General features: G+C 35.9%; 1 protein-coding gene across 2 annotated transcripts in view; it reads left to right on the forward strand.

Annotated features, from left to right (window-relative positions):
* Positions 1-64: 64 nt before the first annotated feature.
* PP2D1 (protein phosphatase 2C like domain containing 1) overlaps positions 65-21238 on the forward strand; it is a 56531-nt gene continuing 35357 nt past the window's right edge. The window contains exons 1-3 of one of the 2 annotated variants that reach the window (XM_077130034.1): positions 162-268; positions 2851-2937; positions 8388-9442. In XM_077130034.1, coding sequence (XP_076986149.1) covers positions 8449-9442 — 994 coding nt within the window. In that variant the 5' untranslated portion in view covers positions 162-268; positions 2851-2937; positions 8388-8448. Of the gene's footprint in view, positions 269-2850; positions 2938-8387; positions 9443-21238 lie in introns of both variants that reach the window. The other variant, XM_077130033.1, reaches the window with a different exon arrangement.

Below are 21238 nucleotides of genomic sequence, written 5' to 3' on the forward strand. Positions count from 1 at the left end.
ACTTCACAATCCTTCAGAGTCATAAAGTTGGCTCTGACAGAGGTTCTACTTGATGTGGTAAGCATTCCACATGGAGAGCTCTACCATGAAGTGAGCAGATTGCCACCACTGTCTTCACCACCCTCCACCCCACCCCCAGCTCCATCACTGCCATCATGGCCAGCAGCCAAGCTGGAGGAACAGAGGCTGGGGAGAAGGAGAAAGGAGAAGGCAAAGGGGATGGCAGAAAACAACCCAAAGGGAGCATGCAAAGTAATACAGCTTTAAAGTAAGCTTTCCTGGTTTTTGTTGGATAATTGGTATAGTCAGTGAACAATTATACCTACACTATTATTTTTCCTCCACTTTCTTAACAATCAAAGAAAATTTTGACTTCCTATTGGTCTATGTACATTGAGGAAGTCTATTTTTTTATTCTGAATTATTTTTCATAATAGCATTTATCTCTATGTTTACTTGTTTTCTTTATTTATTGTCTATCTCTTCCATCAGAACAGAAGCTTCATCTGGAACTATGTCTGTTTTGTTCCCTGCAAATAAAGTAGTGCCTGGAACATAGCAGATATTCAATTAAGTATTTGTTGAATGAATGAATAAACAGGTGAATGACACAATGCATTCTAAGAATAGATGCATGAGAGAGAGAGAGAAAGAGAGAGAGAGAGATACATAGATTATGGCTTTCCTTTTAATATAGAAAAATGAAACTTCTGATATAAGGAATGACTCCAAGTAAAACCATAGTATTATGGTGCCTTATATATTGCCTCAGCAGTCCATCATGCATCTTTTACCCAAAAACCATGGAGAAAAAACCAACAAAAAATTTTAGTTATATTTTGATCAGAAGATCTTAAAAGTTTTAACAGAATCCAGTTTTCCCCCTACTTCTCTGCTTGTCCCTTGACTTCCTCTTCTGGCTATACTTCCTTCTTCTGCCCCTTAACTCGTCATTCCATCAGGATTTGACTTGGACCTCTTATTGATTTCTCTTGACTGTGAGTTTTTCTGGGTCAGTTCCTCAGGTCTTACAGCATCATTCCCAGTTGGTCGAAGGGGTAGGTCCATCCCTGGTTGGGCTGGTTGTCCTGGGCTCCATCTGGCCAGTTTAACCCTCTTGTTAGTGACTTGCATGAGCTTATGAATGGCACTGTGAGCTCCTCCCTGGTACCTTCAAGGGTAGTTTCAGGAGCAAAACGCAAGCCTTAACCATCTGTTCAGTTTCCACACCTTGCACAGGAGCTGCCCGTTGTAGGTAGTGAAGTGAATCTCTGCTGATCTAATTTGTTAATGAGACTGAAGTATTCATGAGTGAAATTGATATGATTCTGGGATTTATTTTAAAATGCTCCAGCAAAAATAAAATGAAATAAAGTGGGCAGGAGTGCAAGAGTGTAGAAATGTTGAGAATTGAGGTCATATTTATGTTACTGGAGTAGAAATTTTTTTTTTAAATTGCATACAAGTCCCAAAAAATGTTGCTAAGTTTTAAAGCTGGTGATAGATATATGGGGGCTTGTTGTATTCTTTCTTATTTTGCGTAATTTAAAAATTCTCCATTCCAAAAAGAAAATGTGTTGGTGATATAAAGACAGGAGGCTTGTTAGCCTGCTGATATGGCCACATTTAGAAAGATTTTGAAATCCTGACAACAAAAGCTGAAATTAATAAGATGAAATTTCACACAAGATATCTAGCTTCCCAGAAAGGAGCAAGAAAATACTTTAGGAAAAAAATCCAATCCAGCTTCTTTCTCTTTCTCTTATTTTCTGAAGTTGGGGAAGAGGAGAGGGAGAGAAGACAAAGCTGTTTTTTGACTACCAATTTAATTTAATTTAATCCACAGATTTACATGATCTTCCAAAGTGTAAAACAATCTTGACATTAAAAGTAGAGTACACAGTTTAAATTTACTTTTATTTAAAAAGTAAAATTTTTATTAAAAATTATTTATACATGTAATAAACATTGCAATCAGCAATTAGAACTTCTTGACTTGTAGAGATTATGAATCATTTCTGTATTCTTTTATCTTTTTATTATTTTTATTTTATAATATCTCTGTAATGATTAGAGAATCTATCTCTATAAGGATCTATACTATACATGTTTTTGCAAATATGTGCAAAGTAGAAAATATTTAATAAAAAAGGAAGCAATTCTAGATTTGTACTCTGTGCTAGCCTGACCATATCTGGGTTATGCTGCTCAGTTCTTACACCAAATGTACTGCTTATTAGTTATGTAACTTTGAAAAATTGCTTACTCTCCCTGGATTTAAAGGCTACAGCTTTTAAATGGGGAGTCATGACTGTCATGTCACATAAACACTTTTTTCTTTGGAAAATAGCTTCCTAAACAGGTTTTTAAAAATAGTATCACAATCCATACAGCTTTGAACATGCTTTTTTCATGTATTAATGTATTGTAATGTTAAGTGAAAAAAGAAATGTGCAGAACTGTGTGTAATACAGTGTTTAAAAGGAGGGGTTCTATATACACCTACGCACGCATGTGCACACACACACACACACACACACACACACAATAACTTAAAGAATAGACAAAAAAATAGTAGTAACACCCCTGGAGGGAGACTGGAATACTCAGAGAAAGGAGTAGAATGGAGACTTACATACCATTATATATCCTTTCATAATACGTGGATGTTTTACCATATACAGCTTTGCCTATTCCTCCCAAAATGCAATGATTTTTGCAGTATCATTCGTAATGGCTGCATGATATGCCATTGTTTTATTTTATCAGTACCTTGATGTTGGACATTTGCATTATTTTCAACATTTCAAACGTCAACAGTGATGAGCATTCTGTATGTATCCCTTTAAGGTGTATGTGATTACATTCTTTGAATTCCAAGAAGTGGAACAGCTGGGTCAAAAAGCAAAGATGTTTTGAAGACTTCTGAAACTCACTGTTAGTATGTGCTCCCCCAAATTACTCCAATTTCATGCCCACTCTCAATGTCTGAGGGAAGATTTTTCCTGCCCCCTACCTAGCTATTAGCGAATGCTTCTTTTTATGTGGGGTACCTATTTGGCAGGCAAATATCTCATGTTGGTTCATTTACATTTATTTAATATTAATGAGGTTGAATTTTTTTCATATATTTGTTGGCCAATTTCCTGTTAGGGTGTTTGACTTTTACTTAGTAAGTGACAAAAGCTATATATTAAGTTTATTTATATACAGTTAGTGTTTGTGTGTGTGCACATACTTCTCTAATTTTGGTGTCGTTTGATGCATAGATTTTTAAAATATACGATTAAATATATGACCAGATGATTACTTCCCTTGATGTCATGCTCTCCTCTCCAAATTTATATAAATCTCAGTCACTTGTGTTTTTTTCCCAAGCACTTTATGTTTTCTTTTATGTTTAACAAGCCATCTGAAGGACAGAAGGTAAAAGGAATTTTATTTTTGCAAATGATTGTCCTGTTGTCCTAACACATTTGTTATAAAACTTATTCATTTCTCATTGATTTAACTTTTATCTTACGTGAAAATGGTTAAAAATTTGGAGCTCTTTATGAGCTCTCTACTCTCTTTGTCATTTCTGTGCGTATGTAATATTGTTTAATATTGTAGAGTTTTATAACATGTTCTAATATTTGGGAGGAGAAACCTACCCTAAAAATTTGTAATTCGGCAGAGGGACTTCCGGAGAAGATGGCGGCTTAGTAAGACGCGCGGGTCTTAGTTCCTCCTCCAGAAAAGCAACTAAAGAAACAGAAACAATACGAAACAGCTCCCGGAGTCACGACAGAGACCAAAAAGACAGCGTACCCCATTCTGGAACAGTTGAACAGGCAGGGAGAATCTGCTGCGGTGAGATACCCAAGGGGCGCACGGTTTCCCGGCCGGGGCGGCTGGCGACTGGGGTCCCCTCCACGCACGTGGCTCCCCGGTCTGACAGGGAACATTGGATAGCGGGGCCCTCCCGTCACGCTTGGCGTTTCGGGCCAGCTGGGCAATTGGGACCGGCACTCTCCCAAGCCGCGGCGGCCAGCGACCCCCACCTCCACGTGCGGTTTCCCGGGCCAACTGCCGTGCAGACAGACGAGCACCACAAGCGCCACCTACTGGGCAGGAAAAGAAAAACAGAGCCCAGAGATTTCACAGAAAAAGCTTTCAACCAGCTGGGTCCCACACCCAGGGAAATCTGATCAAATGCCCAGACACCAGCAGAAAATAATGGATGACGCTCGGAAAATTGAAGATATGGCCCAGTCAAAGGAACAAACCAATAGTTCAAATGAGATACAGGAGCTGAGACAACTAATGCTGAATATACGAACAGAAATGGAAAAATTCTTCAAAAACCAAATCAATAAATTGAGGGAGGACATGAAGAAGACATGGGCTGAACAAAAAGAAGAAATAGAAAATCTGAAAAAACAAATCACAGAACTTATGGGAGTGAAGGACAAAGAAGAAAAAATGGAAAAAACAATGGATACCTACAATGGTAGATCTAAAGAGACAGAAGCTACAATTAGTGAACTGGAGGATGGAACATCTGAATCCCAAAAAGAAACAGAAACTATAGGGAAAAGAATGGAAAAACTTGAGCAGGGGATCAGGGAACTGAATGACAATATGAAGCGCACAAATATACGTGTTGTGGGTGTCCCAGAAGGAGAAGAGAAGGGAAAAGGAGGAGAAAAACTAATGGAAGAAATTTTCACTGAAAATTTCCCAACTCTTATGAAAGACCTAAATTTGCAGATCCAAGAAGTGCAGCGCACCCCAAAGAGAATAGACCCAAATAGGCGTTCTCCAAGACACTTACTAGTTAGAATGTCAGAGGTCAAAGAGAAAGAGAGGATCTTGAAAGCAGCAAGAGAAAAACAATCTGTCACATACAAGGGAAACCCAATAAGACTATGTGTAGATTTCTCAGCAGAAACCATGGAAGCTAGAAGACAGTGGGATGATATATTTAAATTACTAAAAGAGAAAAACTGCCAACCAAGACTCCTATATCCAGCAAAATTGTCCTTCAAAAATGAAGGAGAAATTAAAACATTTATAGACAAAAAGTCACTGAGAGAATTTGTGACCAAGAGACCAGCTCTGCAAGAAATACTAAAGGGAGCACTAGAGTCAGATACGAAAAGACAGAAGAGAGAGGTATGGAGTAAAGTGTAGAAAGAAGGAAAATCAGATATGATATATATAATACAAAAGCCAAAATGGTAGAGGAAAATATTATCCAAACAGTAATAATACTAAAAGTTAATGGACTGAATTTCCCAATCAAAAGACATAGAATGGCAGAATGGATTACGACCCAGCAATACCACTGCTAGGTATCTACTCAAGGGACTTAAGGGCAAAGACACAGATGGACATTTGCACACCAGTGTTTATAGCAGCATTATCTACAATTGCAAAGAGATGGAAACAGCCAAAATGTCCATCAACAGACGAGTGGCTAAACAAACTGTGGCGTATACCTACGATGGAATATTATGCAGCTTTAAGACAGACTAAACTTATGAAGCATGTAATAACATGGATGGACCTAGAGAACATTATGCTGAGTGAGTCTAGCCCAAAACTAAAGGACAAATACTGTAAGGTCCCACTGATGTGAACCGACATTCGAGAATCAGCTTGGAATAGATCATTGGTAACAGAGACCAGCAGGAGTTAGAAACAGGGTAAGATAATGGGCAATTGGAGCTGAAGGGATACAGACTGTGCAACAGGACTAGATACAAAAACTCAAAAATGGACAGCACAATAATACCTAGGTGTAATGTAACTAGGTTGGAACACTGAATGAAGCTGCACCTGAAATATGGTTTTTTGTTTGTTTGTTTGTGTGTTTGTATCTTTTGTTTTTGTTTTTTACTTTTTCCTTTATATATATATATATTATTAGTATTATTATTTTAATTCTCTTCTCTATATTAACATTCTATATCTTTTTCTGCTGTTTTGCTAGTTCTTTTCCTAAATCGATGTAAATGTACTAAGAAATGATGATCATACATCTATGTGATGATACTAAGAATTACTGAGTGTATTTGTAGAATGGAATGATTTCTAAATGTTGTGTTAATTTCTTTTCTTTTTTTTGATTAATAAAAAAATTAAAAAAAAAAATTTGTAATTCCTTAAAAGCTCTAGAAGAATTTATGAAGTGGAAATTTGTAAAAAAATATTTAATGTGGGGCTGTGTAGCAGTATCTAATACATTGTTGTGCATTTCAGGGACTTAAAATACATGAGTTTTTAAAGTGTCAGAATACTTAGAACTTAACAGAACTTTGCTTGTTTCCTTTAATTTTATTATATTGCCATGTGTAATCTATATATATATAAAGCTTGCAAAAGTCCTTTAGTCTACTACATAGAGAAACTTTGTATAATTTATCATGGAAGTCTTTCCTTCCCAGAAGTAATATTTCTGCATAACTTATGGGGCAAATTCTACTGGCAAGAATCTTATGTTTACTTATATTCTATATCCATTATGCTATTTTTCCTATTCATTCAGTTTTAATTTACATACATATCTGGAAATTGTATCCTGTTCTATTTGTCCAGTTTATAATTTGTTAAACGGTGTAACATAGCTATAATTAATTGATGATACATACAATTTACCACAACAAATTGATAAACACACATTGCACAATTCTGAAATACTTAGATTCAGGTTCTGCTGTTAAAACAGCCCTCTCCTTAACCCCCTAAAACAGTTTAAAAACAAAACAAAACAAAAAACATCCCTCTCCCATTGATTTCCTAGTTTGTTTTTATTTATACACAAAACACATTGCAATTTCATGCCTTTATACATTGTTTTCATTTGTTAGCATTCTCCGTATTCTTTTCAATGAATAGAATGAACAGTCAAATTTTGAGAAATGCCACATTGCTTTATCATTTGCCTCATTTGATATTAAAAACAACCCTGCCCACTTTACAGATAAGAAAACAGATGTTCAGAGATATTAAATAACTTGGCTAAGTCATACAGTTAGTAAATATAATAAGTGTCTTTTTAAATTCAAAATCTACATAATTCACAGTATATTGTTTTGTCTCTCCGTATTCAAACTAATTTTATTGAGTGAAAATAGCAGATTCTACAATGGTATGCAAAGTATAACGCCACTCGCATTTCAGGAAAAAATTATACATGTATGTCTGGAAAGATGATGTTAAACTCTATTACTGGGACTAGGATTGGGCAGTTGAGAGTAGGGAAGAGAGAGGAGGAACTTCTTTCACGTTCTACTTTGTATCTGTTTGTATTAAAGATTTTAAAGCAATGATTATGCTAAAAGATCCTTTCACTATTATTCTTGTTATTATTAAATGAGTTCCTTTCTTCTCTTCAGAACCCCCAACATTCTCTAATACTTATTATATATCTGAGATGTTTTAAGTTCTTATGGGCTCCAGGCATTAATATCACATTTTAAGAACATTTAAAGTTACTGACTTGGCTTTCTTACGTTTTAAAATAATTTTTTTTTTTTTTTTTTAAAGGAAAGACAGAGAGAAGGAAGGAAGGATAGAAGGAAGGAAGGAAGGAAGAAAGGGAAACATTTTTAAACATTTTCTTGTTTTATTGTATTCTGTTTCTCCGTTTTTGTTACATGGGCTGGGGCCGGGAATCGAACCGAGGTCCTCCGGCATAGCAGGCAAGCACTTTGCCCGCTGAGCCACCGCGGCCCTTAAAATAATTTTTTAACGAAAGCATTTTTTTCCAGGTCCTCATAGGTCCTTGCAATATATTTTTTTTTCAGGTCCTTGCTTCTATAGGAAGGAGTATAAGAAAAGGTGCCTATCCTCCAGAAAATTTTCATCCAGCTGCACATATTTCCCTTCTTTCTACTAGCCCACACCTCTTCTTCATTATAGTCGTTTAAAAAAATTCTGTACTTACAATTTTTTTTCATTATTCTGGTTGCTTTGGGCACAGTTCATTCATTTTCTCATGAACATTTAAACTAGGACAAAAGTGTTCTAAGCCAGATAAAATGGAGTACCAAAGTAAGGATGCTCATATGCAAATCAAAGTCCTAGGTCTCGAGCCTGTATCTTTACATGCCCATAATAAAATAATCTGCTGTTATCTGTAGTTATACCTAGATGTCTAGCTGATTATGTGCGTATTTAGCCTCAGTTCATTCAGGCATATATGGTCAATCACCAATTTCTTGAGCGCTTATTATGTGCTAGGGGTGAAATCATAGAAAGGCAGTCAGAATATTCAACTTTAGGCTTATACATAAAATTGAGTGGAGCCAATGCAAATTATAATGAATAAGCACCTGCTTGAAGAGATATTTACATTGCATCCTTCCTGAGGTGTAAAATATCTTTCACCCTGTTTGCAGAGTATTTTGGAAATCAAGAAAATGGGATACGACACAACCAACAAAAGACTCAGTGAGAGGAATGCCATTTTTGTGGAAAAGAAAGTATTTTAGAAAGAAGAAAAAATCAACAGACTCTGGAAACTATGATGAACTGCAGGACTTCGAGCAAGAGTTCACGTTTCCCTGCTCCATATGCAAGCGTGAAATTGACCCACATAGCTTTTTCCTCCATAAAAAGCAACATATAGCTCTGGCCACACTGGGTTTTAACTGGACTGGTGGAAAGATACCACAGAGGTCGACGATTATTGTTCAGAGACAGCTTTTAATTACTAAACTACTGTCATCCTTTATATTCACTGAAAAAACCCTACAGAGAGTTAATAATGCTTTTGAGCTACTTTTGAAACACGCACCAGCCTACTATAAGATCATTGATAATATTGACAGGCGTTACACATATTCACCACACGTAAACCATGCATTAATTAAAGGAGTTGCCATTTGCGAAGACAGGAATTCTGCATGGAAAGCTGACATGGATGATAAATTCTCTGTAGTGAATAATTTTGGCAATAAGCCCAATGTGAGTTTTTTTGGTTTGTTTGATGGGCATTATGGTGCCTCAGCAGCAGACTTGGCATCAGTGGAACTCCCAGTTTTACTTCTCCATCAACTTTCCAGATTTGATCCTTCCTACCAAATGACCCCTGAAGAGCAAAAAATAATTGATGCTTTTCAAACAGTGTTTAAGGAAGAATACACAACAATAGAGGACCTCTTCACTTCCAAAACCAAAGCGACAAAAGCTTTGCACTTCGAGTATGAGAGCATACACAAAGCCTTTGCAAAAGCATTTTGGAGAATGGATAGGCTTTTACGTCTTGGAAGGAAAGAAGTGTCCAGAGTTCGATGGAGTGGCTGTTCTGCCCTTGCTTGTATACTGGAAGGCCACACTGAAAATCTCTATACTACTAAAAATCCAAGAAGAGCCAATGATGAGGATGGTTTGACAGAGAACTCTGAGACAACATCACAAATAATTCCTGGAGTATTACATATTGCTAACACTGGTATGTATATCAAATATTGTCAAATAGCACTTTAATAATTTTATACTTGCAGCAGACCCCCTTATGCCCCCCCCCAAATTATTTAGCAACCTATTTGTGACCTATCAATACCTAGAAACTGTCATGTTAAACTGTTTTCATTTAGGTATTCCTCATTTTAAAAGAAACAGATACCTGAAAGAAAGAAACAACTTGCAAAAGAAAGACCCTGAGGTCATGATTTATGCTAAAAATGTGCCCTTGAAAGAAAGCATTTTAAATGGCTTAGTCAACAAAAAATCACCTTTCACACAAATTTATCACAAACATTCTGTATTTCATGAAATGAGGGCCATTTATCATAAGGGAGTTAGTTTTCCTTGTTTGTAATTAGTAAAATATCAGTATCATCACAACTCTGGAATTTTTAAAAAGATCCTCCTCATAATGAAACATGAATGCAATGATGAAGCCGTTGAATAACTGTTCAATTTGTGCACTTAGAAAAAGGCACTTTCAAATCAACCCCACTCAGAGTTGGGAACATTAGGCTCAGTTCTCTAATATATATATATTCATAATATATATTATAGCTAAATTGAAATATATGTAAATTTGCATATATATATGAATATTAAGAGATTAACAGTAGGTAATTGGGCAGGCTGCAAGTTGGAAACTCTGATGAAGGTAAGGTTGAATTCCTTAGGAAAAGTGGGCTGGCTGAGGTAGAGGCAGGAATTTTTTCAGGCTTCTGAGATTCTCTGCTCTGGCTTTGAGACCTCCAACTGATTAGATCAAGAGACTCCCTCCCCTCAATCTCCTTTGTCTATTGTAGATGCAATCAGCTGACTCTAGATGTAAATCCATCTTTGAAATACTTTCACAGTAAAAATCAGACCATTGATGAGGAAGAACAAAGGAATGTCAATACTGCATGGTGTTGAAAATAGTAACTAATATTTAAAAATTTTAACTTATGTGTGAGACTAAAGCAAAAAATGTTTATTTGGTACAAAATTTATATTTTGACTAGTGCAATTCCTAATTTAACTTGTGTGGACAGCTTAATTGAACACCATAAGTACGTGGAACCTTGAGTAGGGCATGAGATTTTGGAGGTTTGTCCAGAGTGATGCCCAAAAAAATCCCATAGTGATTTGAACAGTGAATAAAAAAGTATTTGCAAAGTCCCCTTGGGGGAATGGTGAGAAAGGGGGAACATTCAACTTCCCCAAGTGGAGAATTCTTGATATTCTCACAAGCAGTGGGGACAACCAAAGCAATAGGTTAAGCCCCCAATCTTGGGGTTTGTTCATATGAAACTCAACCCTGAAAAGGATAGGTTAAGCCTACTTAAAATTAGGCCAAAGAGTCACCCCCAAGAGAACCTCTTTTGTTGCTCAGATGTGGCCTCTCTCTCTCAGCCAACACAACAAGCAAACTCACTGCCCTCCCCCTCTGTACGTGGGACATGACTCCCAGGGGTGTGGACCTTCCTGGCAATGTGGGACAGAAATTCTAGAATGAGCTGGGACTCAGCATCAAGGGATTGAGAAAACCTTCTTGACCAAAAGGGGGAAGAGCGAAATGAGACAAAATACAGTGTCGATGGCTGAGAGATTCCAAACTGAGTCAAGAGGTTATCTTAGAGGTTATTCCTATGCATTAAATAGCTATCATCTTTTTAGCTAAGGTGTAATGGAGAGGCTGGAGGAAACTGCCTGAAAATGTAGAGCTGTGTTCTAGTAGCCAAGTTTCTTGAAGATGATTAATGATACAGCTTTCACAATGTGACTATGTGATTGTGGAAAAAAAAGAAAGAAAACTTGCCAATGAAGGGGAAAGTAAAAATTAACTTTTGATTTTGAAGTACATATATTCAATTGTCATTTTCCACAAAATAGAGAGTGACTGTGTAGCAATGCCAGGTTTAAATATATTCCTTTTTGAATTGATATATAAAGTTTACACTTTAAATTTCTAATGCTAAATACTTTTCTCCAGAAAGATTGAAGTTATCTTAATTCATTTTCCTACAGAGAGCTATGAGGGTTTTAATATTGTGGTTTATTTCATATTCATAATTAACTATCTTTTTTGAAGAAACTTTTATTTCCTTAGATAGGTCATTCTTTCAAATACTGTTTTATACACCACCGTGAAATTTAAGTTTAATGTTCTTTGTAAACATTTTGTACTATTTTAATGAATAATTTATCTTATGAAACATGCCACCTGAAGATTGAAGTTATAAGTTCATCACTTTTCACTATATAATATTAAGAAAGAATGAAATAACTTACATGTCATTTTTTTGTGTGGTTATTTTATCGCATTTTCATGATTTTAGGAATTGTTGCTTTTTTTATATTCAGACTGTGAAATTAAAATTTTAAGTTATACTTTAATTCTTGGCACTTTGCCTCTGTGTCCCATTTAAAATAAAATTTATTCTACTCTCATTTTCTTTTAGATGGGATATTAGGTTGTATGCAGTTGGTTGAATTTTAACATAATAGCTATAACCTGTTAATAAAGACTGTAAAGGTTGTGTAGCTAAAAAAAAAAACAAATCAGGCCATTGCTTGCTTAACCAAACAACTGGACACCATAGCCTACCCGAGTTGACACATGAAATTAACCATCACAACATCTGAACATTTTTCGTATTGTGTGAAGTAATGGCCCAATTTCTTTTTTTTTTTCAAATAGAGTCCCATTTATCTTGGCACAATTCATTGAAAGGTTCATCCTCTTCACACAGATCTGTAATAACATCTCTGTAATATGTCAAATGTAAAATTTGGTGTGGGTCTATTTCTGGGCTCTCTAATCTCCTTCAATGTTAATGCTACATTTTCCTATTTTCTATAACTTTATAATAATAATTCCTGGCATGTTTTAAGGCAAGTTCTCCTAACTGTTTTATATTCATGAGTGTCTTGGTTATTTCTTTACCCTTTGCTCTTCTATATAAGTTTTATATCCAACTTGTCTGCCTTCATCAAAATAATCAGTTGGAATTTTTATTGGAATTCTATTTCATCTATGTATCAATTTTGAGAGAGCTGATAATTCTACCATCATGATAATTTACCACTGAACTCTTCAACATGAACCTCCTAAGAATAAGGATATATTTCTACAAAACAGTATCAACATACCCAAGAAAATTATAGAATATCTTACATTCTATATTTTCCTGATTACTTCATCATTGTATCATTTAACTTGTCCCTTTATCCATTTTATTTCCTGCACTATGGAAGTTGTGATTTGCAGTCTGACTAGATTTAGATAAATCTAGTCTTGCTTTTATCTTGAAGTCAGTTTCATCTGATATTTATAGAGATAAACCAGTATTCTTTACATTAGAATCAAGTGTAAATGGAAAATTATCTATACTTTTACTTTCATTCTTTTTTTTTTTTGGCATGGACAGGCTCCAAGAATTGTACTTGGGTTTTCAGCCTGGCAGGTGAGAATTCTGCCACCATTGCACTGCCCTACTTTCAATCCTTTTTTATCTTTATGTTTAAAGATTACTCTTAATCAGTATATAGCTGATTTTTAAAAAATCTAGTGTGTTTTACTTTTTTAAATTAGCGTTTAATCCTTTTTTAAAATGTTACTGTTTGCTTATATTCTCAGCTTTCACTTTGTCCAGTCCCTTTCTTGTATTATATTTTCTCATTCCATATTTTTCCCCAGCACTAGGCAAAAGATTTATGCTCTTTCTACTTTTATTGTGTATCATAGAAATAATGCTCATTCCAACATACATTCTTTCATTCTATTTACAAATTTTTAGAACGTCTTTATTAAGATATAATTCACACACCAAAAAAGTCCACCCTTTTAAAAAGTACAATCAGTAATTCAGTGATCTTTAGCATATTCACAGTTATGCAATCATCATCACTAATTTTAGGATATTTTCATCACCCAGAATGGAACATCCAAAATATTAGCAGACACACCTATTCTCCATCCCTCGGTCCCTGACAACCACTAATTTACTTAGCATCTCTATGGATTTGCCTGTTCTGGACATTTTATATGAATGGAATCATATAACATTTGGTCTTTTGGTATGCTTTTTTTTCAAGGTTTATCCATGTTTTGGTTTGCTAAAGCCACTGGAATGCAATATACCAGAAATGGAACAGCTTTTAAAAGGGGATTTTATTAAGCTGTAAGTTTACAGTTCTAAGGCCATAGAAATTCCAAACTAAGAGAAAGATAACTCCAATGAAAGGGCTGATGAAATATGGGGTTTCTCTCTCAGCTGGGAAGGCTTATGGCAGCATCTGCTAGCTTTCTCTTCTCATTTCATAAGGCTTCCCCAGAGGCATTTTCCTTCTGCATCTCCAAAGGCGTCTGGCTGTGTGGGCTCTGGTTGGTCTAATCAAGACCCACTCTCAAGATTTTTCCAAAATGATTCTGTCTTTAAGGGTTCTAGTAAACAATCCCACCTTTTCTGGAATACACAATAGTTTCAAACTGGCACAATCCACTTTGTAGCAAACCACCTAATCAAAAGTTGCCACCAGGTTGGGTCACATCTCCACGGAAACAATAAAAAAGATCCCACCCAGCCATATTGAATAAGAACATGGCTTTTCTGGGATACACAATATTTCAAACCGGCACAACCCACATTGTAGCAAGCATCAGAACTTATTCCTTTTTATTACTAAATAATATTCTGTTTTTAGTTATATGATGTTTTGTTTATTTATCAATTCACAGACATTTGGGCTGTTTTCACTTTTTGCCTATTTGCTATGAACACTCGACATTATCTTGGGTATGTGACTAATAGTGGTATTGCTGGGAAATCCGGTAACTCTATGTTTAATCATTTGAGGAACTACCAAACTATTTTCCAAGGGGGAGAGAGATTATACCATTTTAGAATCAGTCTAACAGTGTATGAGGAGATGTTCTAGTTTGCTAGCTGCCAATGCATGGTATACTAGGAACAGAATGGCTTCTAAAAAGGGGAATTTAGTAAGTTGAGAGTTTACAGTTCTAAGGCTGTGAAAATATCCCAATGAAAGCAAGTCTATAAAAATGTCCAAATTAAGGCACCAACAAGAGGTTTCCTTCACTCAAGAAAAGCTAATGAACTTCAAGATTTCTCACTCAACTGGAAAGGCACATGGCAAACATGGCAACATCTGCTAGCTTTCTCTCCAGGCTTCTTGTTTCTTGGTTTTCATGGCTCTGTTACTCTCCTAAATGTTTCCTCTTTTAAAGGATTCCAGTAAACTAATCAAGACCCACCTGGTATGGGTGGAGTCACATCTCCCTCTAATCAAAAGTTAATACCCTCAATTGGGCATGTGACATTTCTGTGAAGATAATCTAATCAAGATTCCAACCCACAATGCTGAGTAGGAATTAGAAGAAATGAGATGGATCAGGATTAAAACATGGCTTTTCTAGTGCACATAATCCTTTCAAATCAGCACAGGATGGTTCCAATTTTTCCACATCCTTTCAACAACCCTTGCATTTTGAACATTGCTATCATAGTGGGTGTAAAGTGGTATCTTATTTTGGTTTTGATTTGCATTTCCACTGACCAATGATGCTTAGACTCTTTTCATGTGCTTATTGTTTTTTTTCCTTTGGAGAAATATCTAGTCAGATCCTTTGCCCATTTTTATATGTTCTGGATACCCTTTATCAGAAATATGATAGACAATATTTTCTTCCATTATGTGGGTTGTCCTTTTCTCTTTCCTGATGATGTTTTTTGGATCCAGAATATTTTAATTTTATATTTTCTTCTAATTTTTTGAATATTGTATGAGGAAGGTGTCCAACTTCATTCTTCTACATGTGGATATCCAGCTGTCCCAGAACCATTTGTTTAAAAAAGAACACACACAAGAATATTATTTCCCTATTGAATTGTCCTAGCATTCTTGTTGAAAATTGACTGATACAAGGGTTCAGATATGGAATCTCAAAGCTATTCCACTTATCTATATGTCTCTCAAAATGCCATTTACCACACTGTGTTGATTACTACAGCTCTGTAGTGGGCTTTGACATTGTGAAGTAAAAGCCTCAAACATTGTTCTGGGTTTTCAAGACTGTTTTGGCTATTCTTTCGCTCTTCTGTGTTCTCAAGGGTCCCTCACTTTTCCATGTGAATTTTAGGATTAGTTTGTCCGTTCTCAAAAAAATCCAGCAGATGTTTTGATAAGGATTGTGCTGAATCTATAATCCAATTTGGAATATATTGACATTGTAACATTATTAATTCTTTCAAGGAAATGGATGTCTTTCCACACAGGTCTTTACAAAATTTCTTTCAATGATATTCTGTCATTATTAGCGTACACATCTTCTGTTTATTTTGTTAAATGTATTCTTATGTACTTTGTTCTTTTTGGAGTTATTATCTTTTTGAGGTTATAAATAGAATTGTTTTCTTAATTTCATTTTGGATTGTTACATTTTAATTTTAATGCAATTTTTTTGAGATATATATTCACATACCATATAATCATCTAAAGTATGCAGTCAGTATTTCATAGTATCATCATATAGCTATACATTCATCATCACAATCAATTTTTGAACATTTTCATTACTCCAAAAAAGTGAAAATAAAAGTAAATATAAAAGTATAAAAGAATACCCAAAACATCCAATATACCCCCATCACACTCTATTATTTATTTATTTTTTGCCTTTTTTTTTTTAGCCATCAATACATACACTGGATAAAGGAAATGTCAGTTGTAAGGTTTTCACAATCTTACAATTATACCTTAAAAGCTCTTAAAAATTATTCAATCACCTTCCTGAATCAAGGCTATTGGATTGCATTTAAACAGAGTCAGGTGTTTCTCTCTAGTTATTCCAACACACCAAAATTTGAAAAGGGATGTCTACATACTGCACAAGAATAACCTCCAGAATGACCTCTAGACTTCATTTGAAATCTCTCAGACACTGAAACTTTTTTTTTTTGTTTAATTTCTTGTCACCGTTTTGATCAAGAAGTCTTTCTCAATCCCAGGCTCATCACCAGGAGTTCTGTTTCATGTTGCCAGGGAAATTTACACCCTTGGTAATCACATCCCACATAGGGCCAGGGCAGTGAGTTCACCTGCAGACTTAACTTAAAGAGAAGCCACATCTGAACAACAAAAGAGGTTCTCTGAGCATTACTCTTAGGCATAATCTAAGTAAGCTTAGCTTCTCCTTTAAGGGTGAGCCCCAAATCAAGGGCCTGGACCATCAAATTAGCAGTCCCCAATAATTGCCAGGATATCAGGAATTCCCCAGGTAGAGAAATTTAATATTTCTACATTTTCCCCAAGTCCCTCAAGGGGACTTTGCAAAGTTTTTAATCTTCTGCCCAGTTTATTCTGTGATGTTATCAGGGCATCACACCAAATTGTACACACCAAAAAAATCTCACTCTATTCAAGTTTCCATGTAGTTATGGTGTACAGAAAAGCTGACCATAAAGCTAAACTAGAAAGTGTACTACCAAAAATATAAATTTTCCACCAAATAAACATCTCTTCCTTTGGTCTCACACAGAAGTTGAAATTTTAAAATACAGTCAATATAAAAAAAATACAGTCAATATCTTTTACCCTTTAGTATGATTTAATTTAATCCTACCCAGATCAGTTTCATTCATCTCTAATGAAGTCTGATGACTTTTTCAGAGTTTTAAATAGTTGCTGTATGGGATAACGCTGACTTTCATAGCTGCAGAGCTCTAGCTCTGAGTCTCAGGTGCCACACAGATACCCAAAGTTTCAGGGAATGACCAAGTTATACACAAAGAGCTCAGCATCTCAGAATTTAGAAATTACGGACTCAGGAATTGATGTGGCTGCTATAATAACTTACAATCTAGAAACCTTTATAGTAAACCTTCCCCTGGTAGGCTATGCTCTCAAGTTCAATTCTCAGAGCCCATCACAGTTAGTTTATATTAGTGAGGCATTATAATATTTGTCTTTTCATTTCTGGCTTATTTCACTCAACATACTGTCTCAAGTTCTGTTCACCGGGTTGCATGGTTCACAACCTCCTTCCTCTTGCAGCTGCTCATAGTCCATTGTGAACACCACAGTTCACCCTTCCGTTCATCAGTCGATGGACCCTTAGGCCACCTCCATCCATTGCTGGTGCTCCATCCTTTGGTTCCATCAGCACCAGTGTTTGAACGTCCATTCCTGTTCGTGCTTTCAGTTCTACCAGGTATATACCTAATAACAGGGTTGCAGGGTCACATGGCAACCCCACCCCTAGCCTTCTGTGGAGCCACCACACTGCCCTCCACAGGGGCTGCACCACTCTACTTCCCTACCAGCAGTGACTAGGCACATCTCTCTCTCCACATTTTCTCAGGCATATGTATTTCTCTGCTCATTTATAAAACAGTTTTATTCACACATCCTACAATCTAACCTAAGTAAAAAATCAATGGTTCCTGATAAAATCACATAACTATGCACATGCTACTACAATCTCTTTGAGGACATTTCCATTTCTTCCACAAAGAATTCTATGCTTTTATGTCATTCTCCCATACCCCCCACCCCCCACTTATTGACATTTAGCTTTGGCATATTGTCTTTGTTACATTCAGTGGCAATATATCACAAAGTTACTGTTAACTATAGATCCCAGTTTGCATTAACTGTATTTTTTCCTCTATACTATCCCATTTTGAACCCTTGCAATGTGACATTCATTTATTCTCCCTCATGCAAAAACATTCTTCTGTTTGTACACTTAATCACCATCGTTGTCCATTTCAGACATCACTAAGTTATACTTAGTGTTATTTAGTGATTGTCCCAGTCCTTATTTTTCCTTCTGGTGTCATATATGTACCCAGCCCTCCTTCCTCAACTATACTCACACTCAGCTTCGTTCAGTGTACTTGCAGTATTGTGCTCCCATCAGATAGTATGGGGCTATCTATTTCTGGATGTTTACAATCATTCCTGTTGAACATTCTGTACTGCTTCAGCATCAAATGTCCAATCTCTACCCTTTTCCTATCTCCTGATAACCTGTGCTCTCAACTTTAACACTCAATTTTCACTCATTAATATTAGTTCATGATAGTGAGACCATACAGTATTTTCTGTTTGTTTCTAGCAGATTTCACTTGACATAATGTCCCCAAGTTTCATCCATGTTGTTACATGCTTCATGACTTTATTCTGCCTTACAACTGTGTAATATTCCATTGCATATATATATACTACCCTTTGTTTATCCACTTATCTGTTGATGGACATTTGGGCTATTTCCATCTCTTGGCACTCACGAATAATGCTACTATAAAAAACAGTGTACAAATGTCCGTTTGTGTCTTTGCCTTCAGTTCCTCTAGCTATGGGATTGCTGGATTGTTGGTAATTCTATACTTAGCTTCCTGAGGAACCACCAAACTGCCTTCCATAGTGTTTACCCTATTCTTCATTCCCACCAACAGTGAATAAGTGTGACTCTTTTTCCACATCCTCTCCAGAACTTGTAGTTTTCTTTCTTTTTTTCACAATGGCTATTCTAATAGGTGTGAGATGATATATTATTATGGGTTTTGATTTGCAGTTCCCTAATAGCCAGTGAGATTGAGCACCTTTTCATATGTCTTTGAGCTGTTTGTATTTCCTCTTCAGAAAAATTTCTCTCCATTTCAAAATCGGATGCTTGTCTTTGTGTGGGTGAGTTGTAGAATCTCTTTATATAGTCTGGATATTAAGCCCTTATCTGATATATGTTTTCCAAATATTGTTTCCCATTGTGTAGGCTGCCTTTCTACTTTCCTGACAAATTACTTTGATACATGTCATGGTCAGGTTCGTGTGTCAACTTGGCCAAGTTGTGGTACCTGTTTGTCTGGTTGGGCAAGTTCTGGCTTGTCTGTTGAAATGAGGACATTTCATAGAATTAGATCATGATCATGTCAGCTGCATCCACAGCTGATTCCATTTGCAGTCAGCCAAAGGGGAGTGTCTTCTGCAATGAGTGATGCTTAATCTAATCACAGGAAGTCTTTTAAGGAGAATTCAGAAGAGATAGACTCTATTCCTGCTTCGGCTGGTGAGTATCTCCTGTGGAGTTCGTCCAGACCGTCCATCGGAATTCTCGGCTTCACAGCCTGCCCTGCGGATTTTGGACTCTGCATTCCCACGGTCACGTGAGACATTTTTATAAATTTTATATTTGTGAGTGTTCCCTGTTGATTTTGTTTCTCTAGAGAACCCTAACTAATACAATACACAAAAGCATTGCATTTTGAGGATATCCCATTTGTCTATTTCTTTGTTCATTGCTCATGCTTTGGGTCTAGGGAAGTACCTCCTATCACAAGATCTTTAAGACATTTCACTATATGTTCTTCTAATACTGTTTATTTTCTTAGCTCTAATGTTGAGGTCTTTGATCCACTTTGAGTTAATTTTTGTATGAGGTGTGAGATAGGAGTCCTCTTTCATTCTTTTGGATTTGGATATCCACTTCCCCAAAACCATTTATTGAGGAGGTTGCCCTTTCCCAGATGAGTTGGCTTCATTGCCTTTCAAAGATCAATTGTCTATAGATGAGAGGATCTATTTCTGAATACTCAATTAGATTCCACTGATCAGTATAACTATCTTTATGCCAGTATCATGCTGTTTTGATCACTGTAGATTTGTAATATGCTTTAAAGTCAAGAAGAGGAAATCTCCTACTTCATTCCTCTTTTTAAAGGTATTTTTGGCAGTTGTGGGAACCCTCCCCTTCCAAATAAATTTGGTTATTGGTTTTTCTGCTGAAGCCTTTTTTTTTGGCTTGGGTGGGCTCCGGGAATCGAACCTGCGTCTCTGGCATGGCAGGCAAGAATTCTGCCACTGAGCCACCATTGCACGGTCCGGTTATTGTTTTTTCTATTTCCGCAAAGTAAGTTGTTGGGATTTTAGTTGGTATTGCAGTGAATCTGTAAATCAATTTGGGAAGAATTGACCTCTTAACTATACATAGTCTTCCATGAACATGGTATATCCTTTCATTTATTTAGGTCTTCTTTGATTTGTTTTTTTAGCAATTTCTTTTTTTCTGTGTAAATGCCTTTTGTGGCCATGATTAAATTTATTCCTAAATATTTTATTCTTTTGGTTGCTATAGTAAATGGAATTTTTTCTTGATTTCCTCCTCAGATTGCTCATTACTAGTATATAGAAACACTACTGACTTTTGGTTGTTGATCTTGTACCCTGACACTTTGCTGTACTCATTTATTTATTAGCTCTTTTAATTTTGATGTAGATTTTTCAGGATTTCCAATATATAAGTATATCATCAGCAAGCAGTGAAAATTTACTTCTTCCTTTCCAATTTGGATGCCCTTTTCCTTTTTCTTTTCTAGTTGTTCTAGTCCAGCACAATGTTGAACACAATGTTGATAGTGGCCATCTTGTCTTGTTCCTGATCTTAAAGGGAAAGTTTTCAGTCTTTTCCCACTGAGTATGTTATTGTGGTTTTTTCATATATTCCTTTTATCATATTGAGGAAGTTTCCTTCTATTCCTATCCTTTGAAGTGTTTTAATCAAGAAAGCATAATTAATGTTGTCAAATGCTTTTTCTGCATCAATTGAGATGATCATGTGGTTTTTTTCTTTGATTTGATTTATAGATGTGGTATATTGCATTATTGATTTTCTTGTGTTGAACCAGCCTTTGCATACTTAAAATAAATCCCACTTGGCTGTGGTGTATGCTTCTTTTAACATGCTGCTGGATTTGACTTGTAAGTATTTTGTTGAGGATTT

This window comes from Tamandua tetradactyla, chromosome 15, assembly GCF_023851605.1.
Source record: "Tamandua tetradactyla isolate mTamTet1 chromosome 15, mTamTet1.pri, whole genome shotgun sequence".
Lineage (NCBI taxonomy): Eukaryota > Metazoa > Chordata > Mammalia > Pilosa > Myrmecophagidae > Tamandua > Tamandua tetradactyla.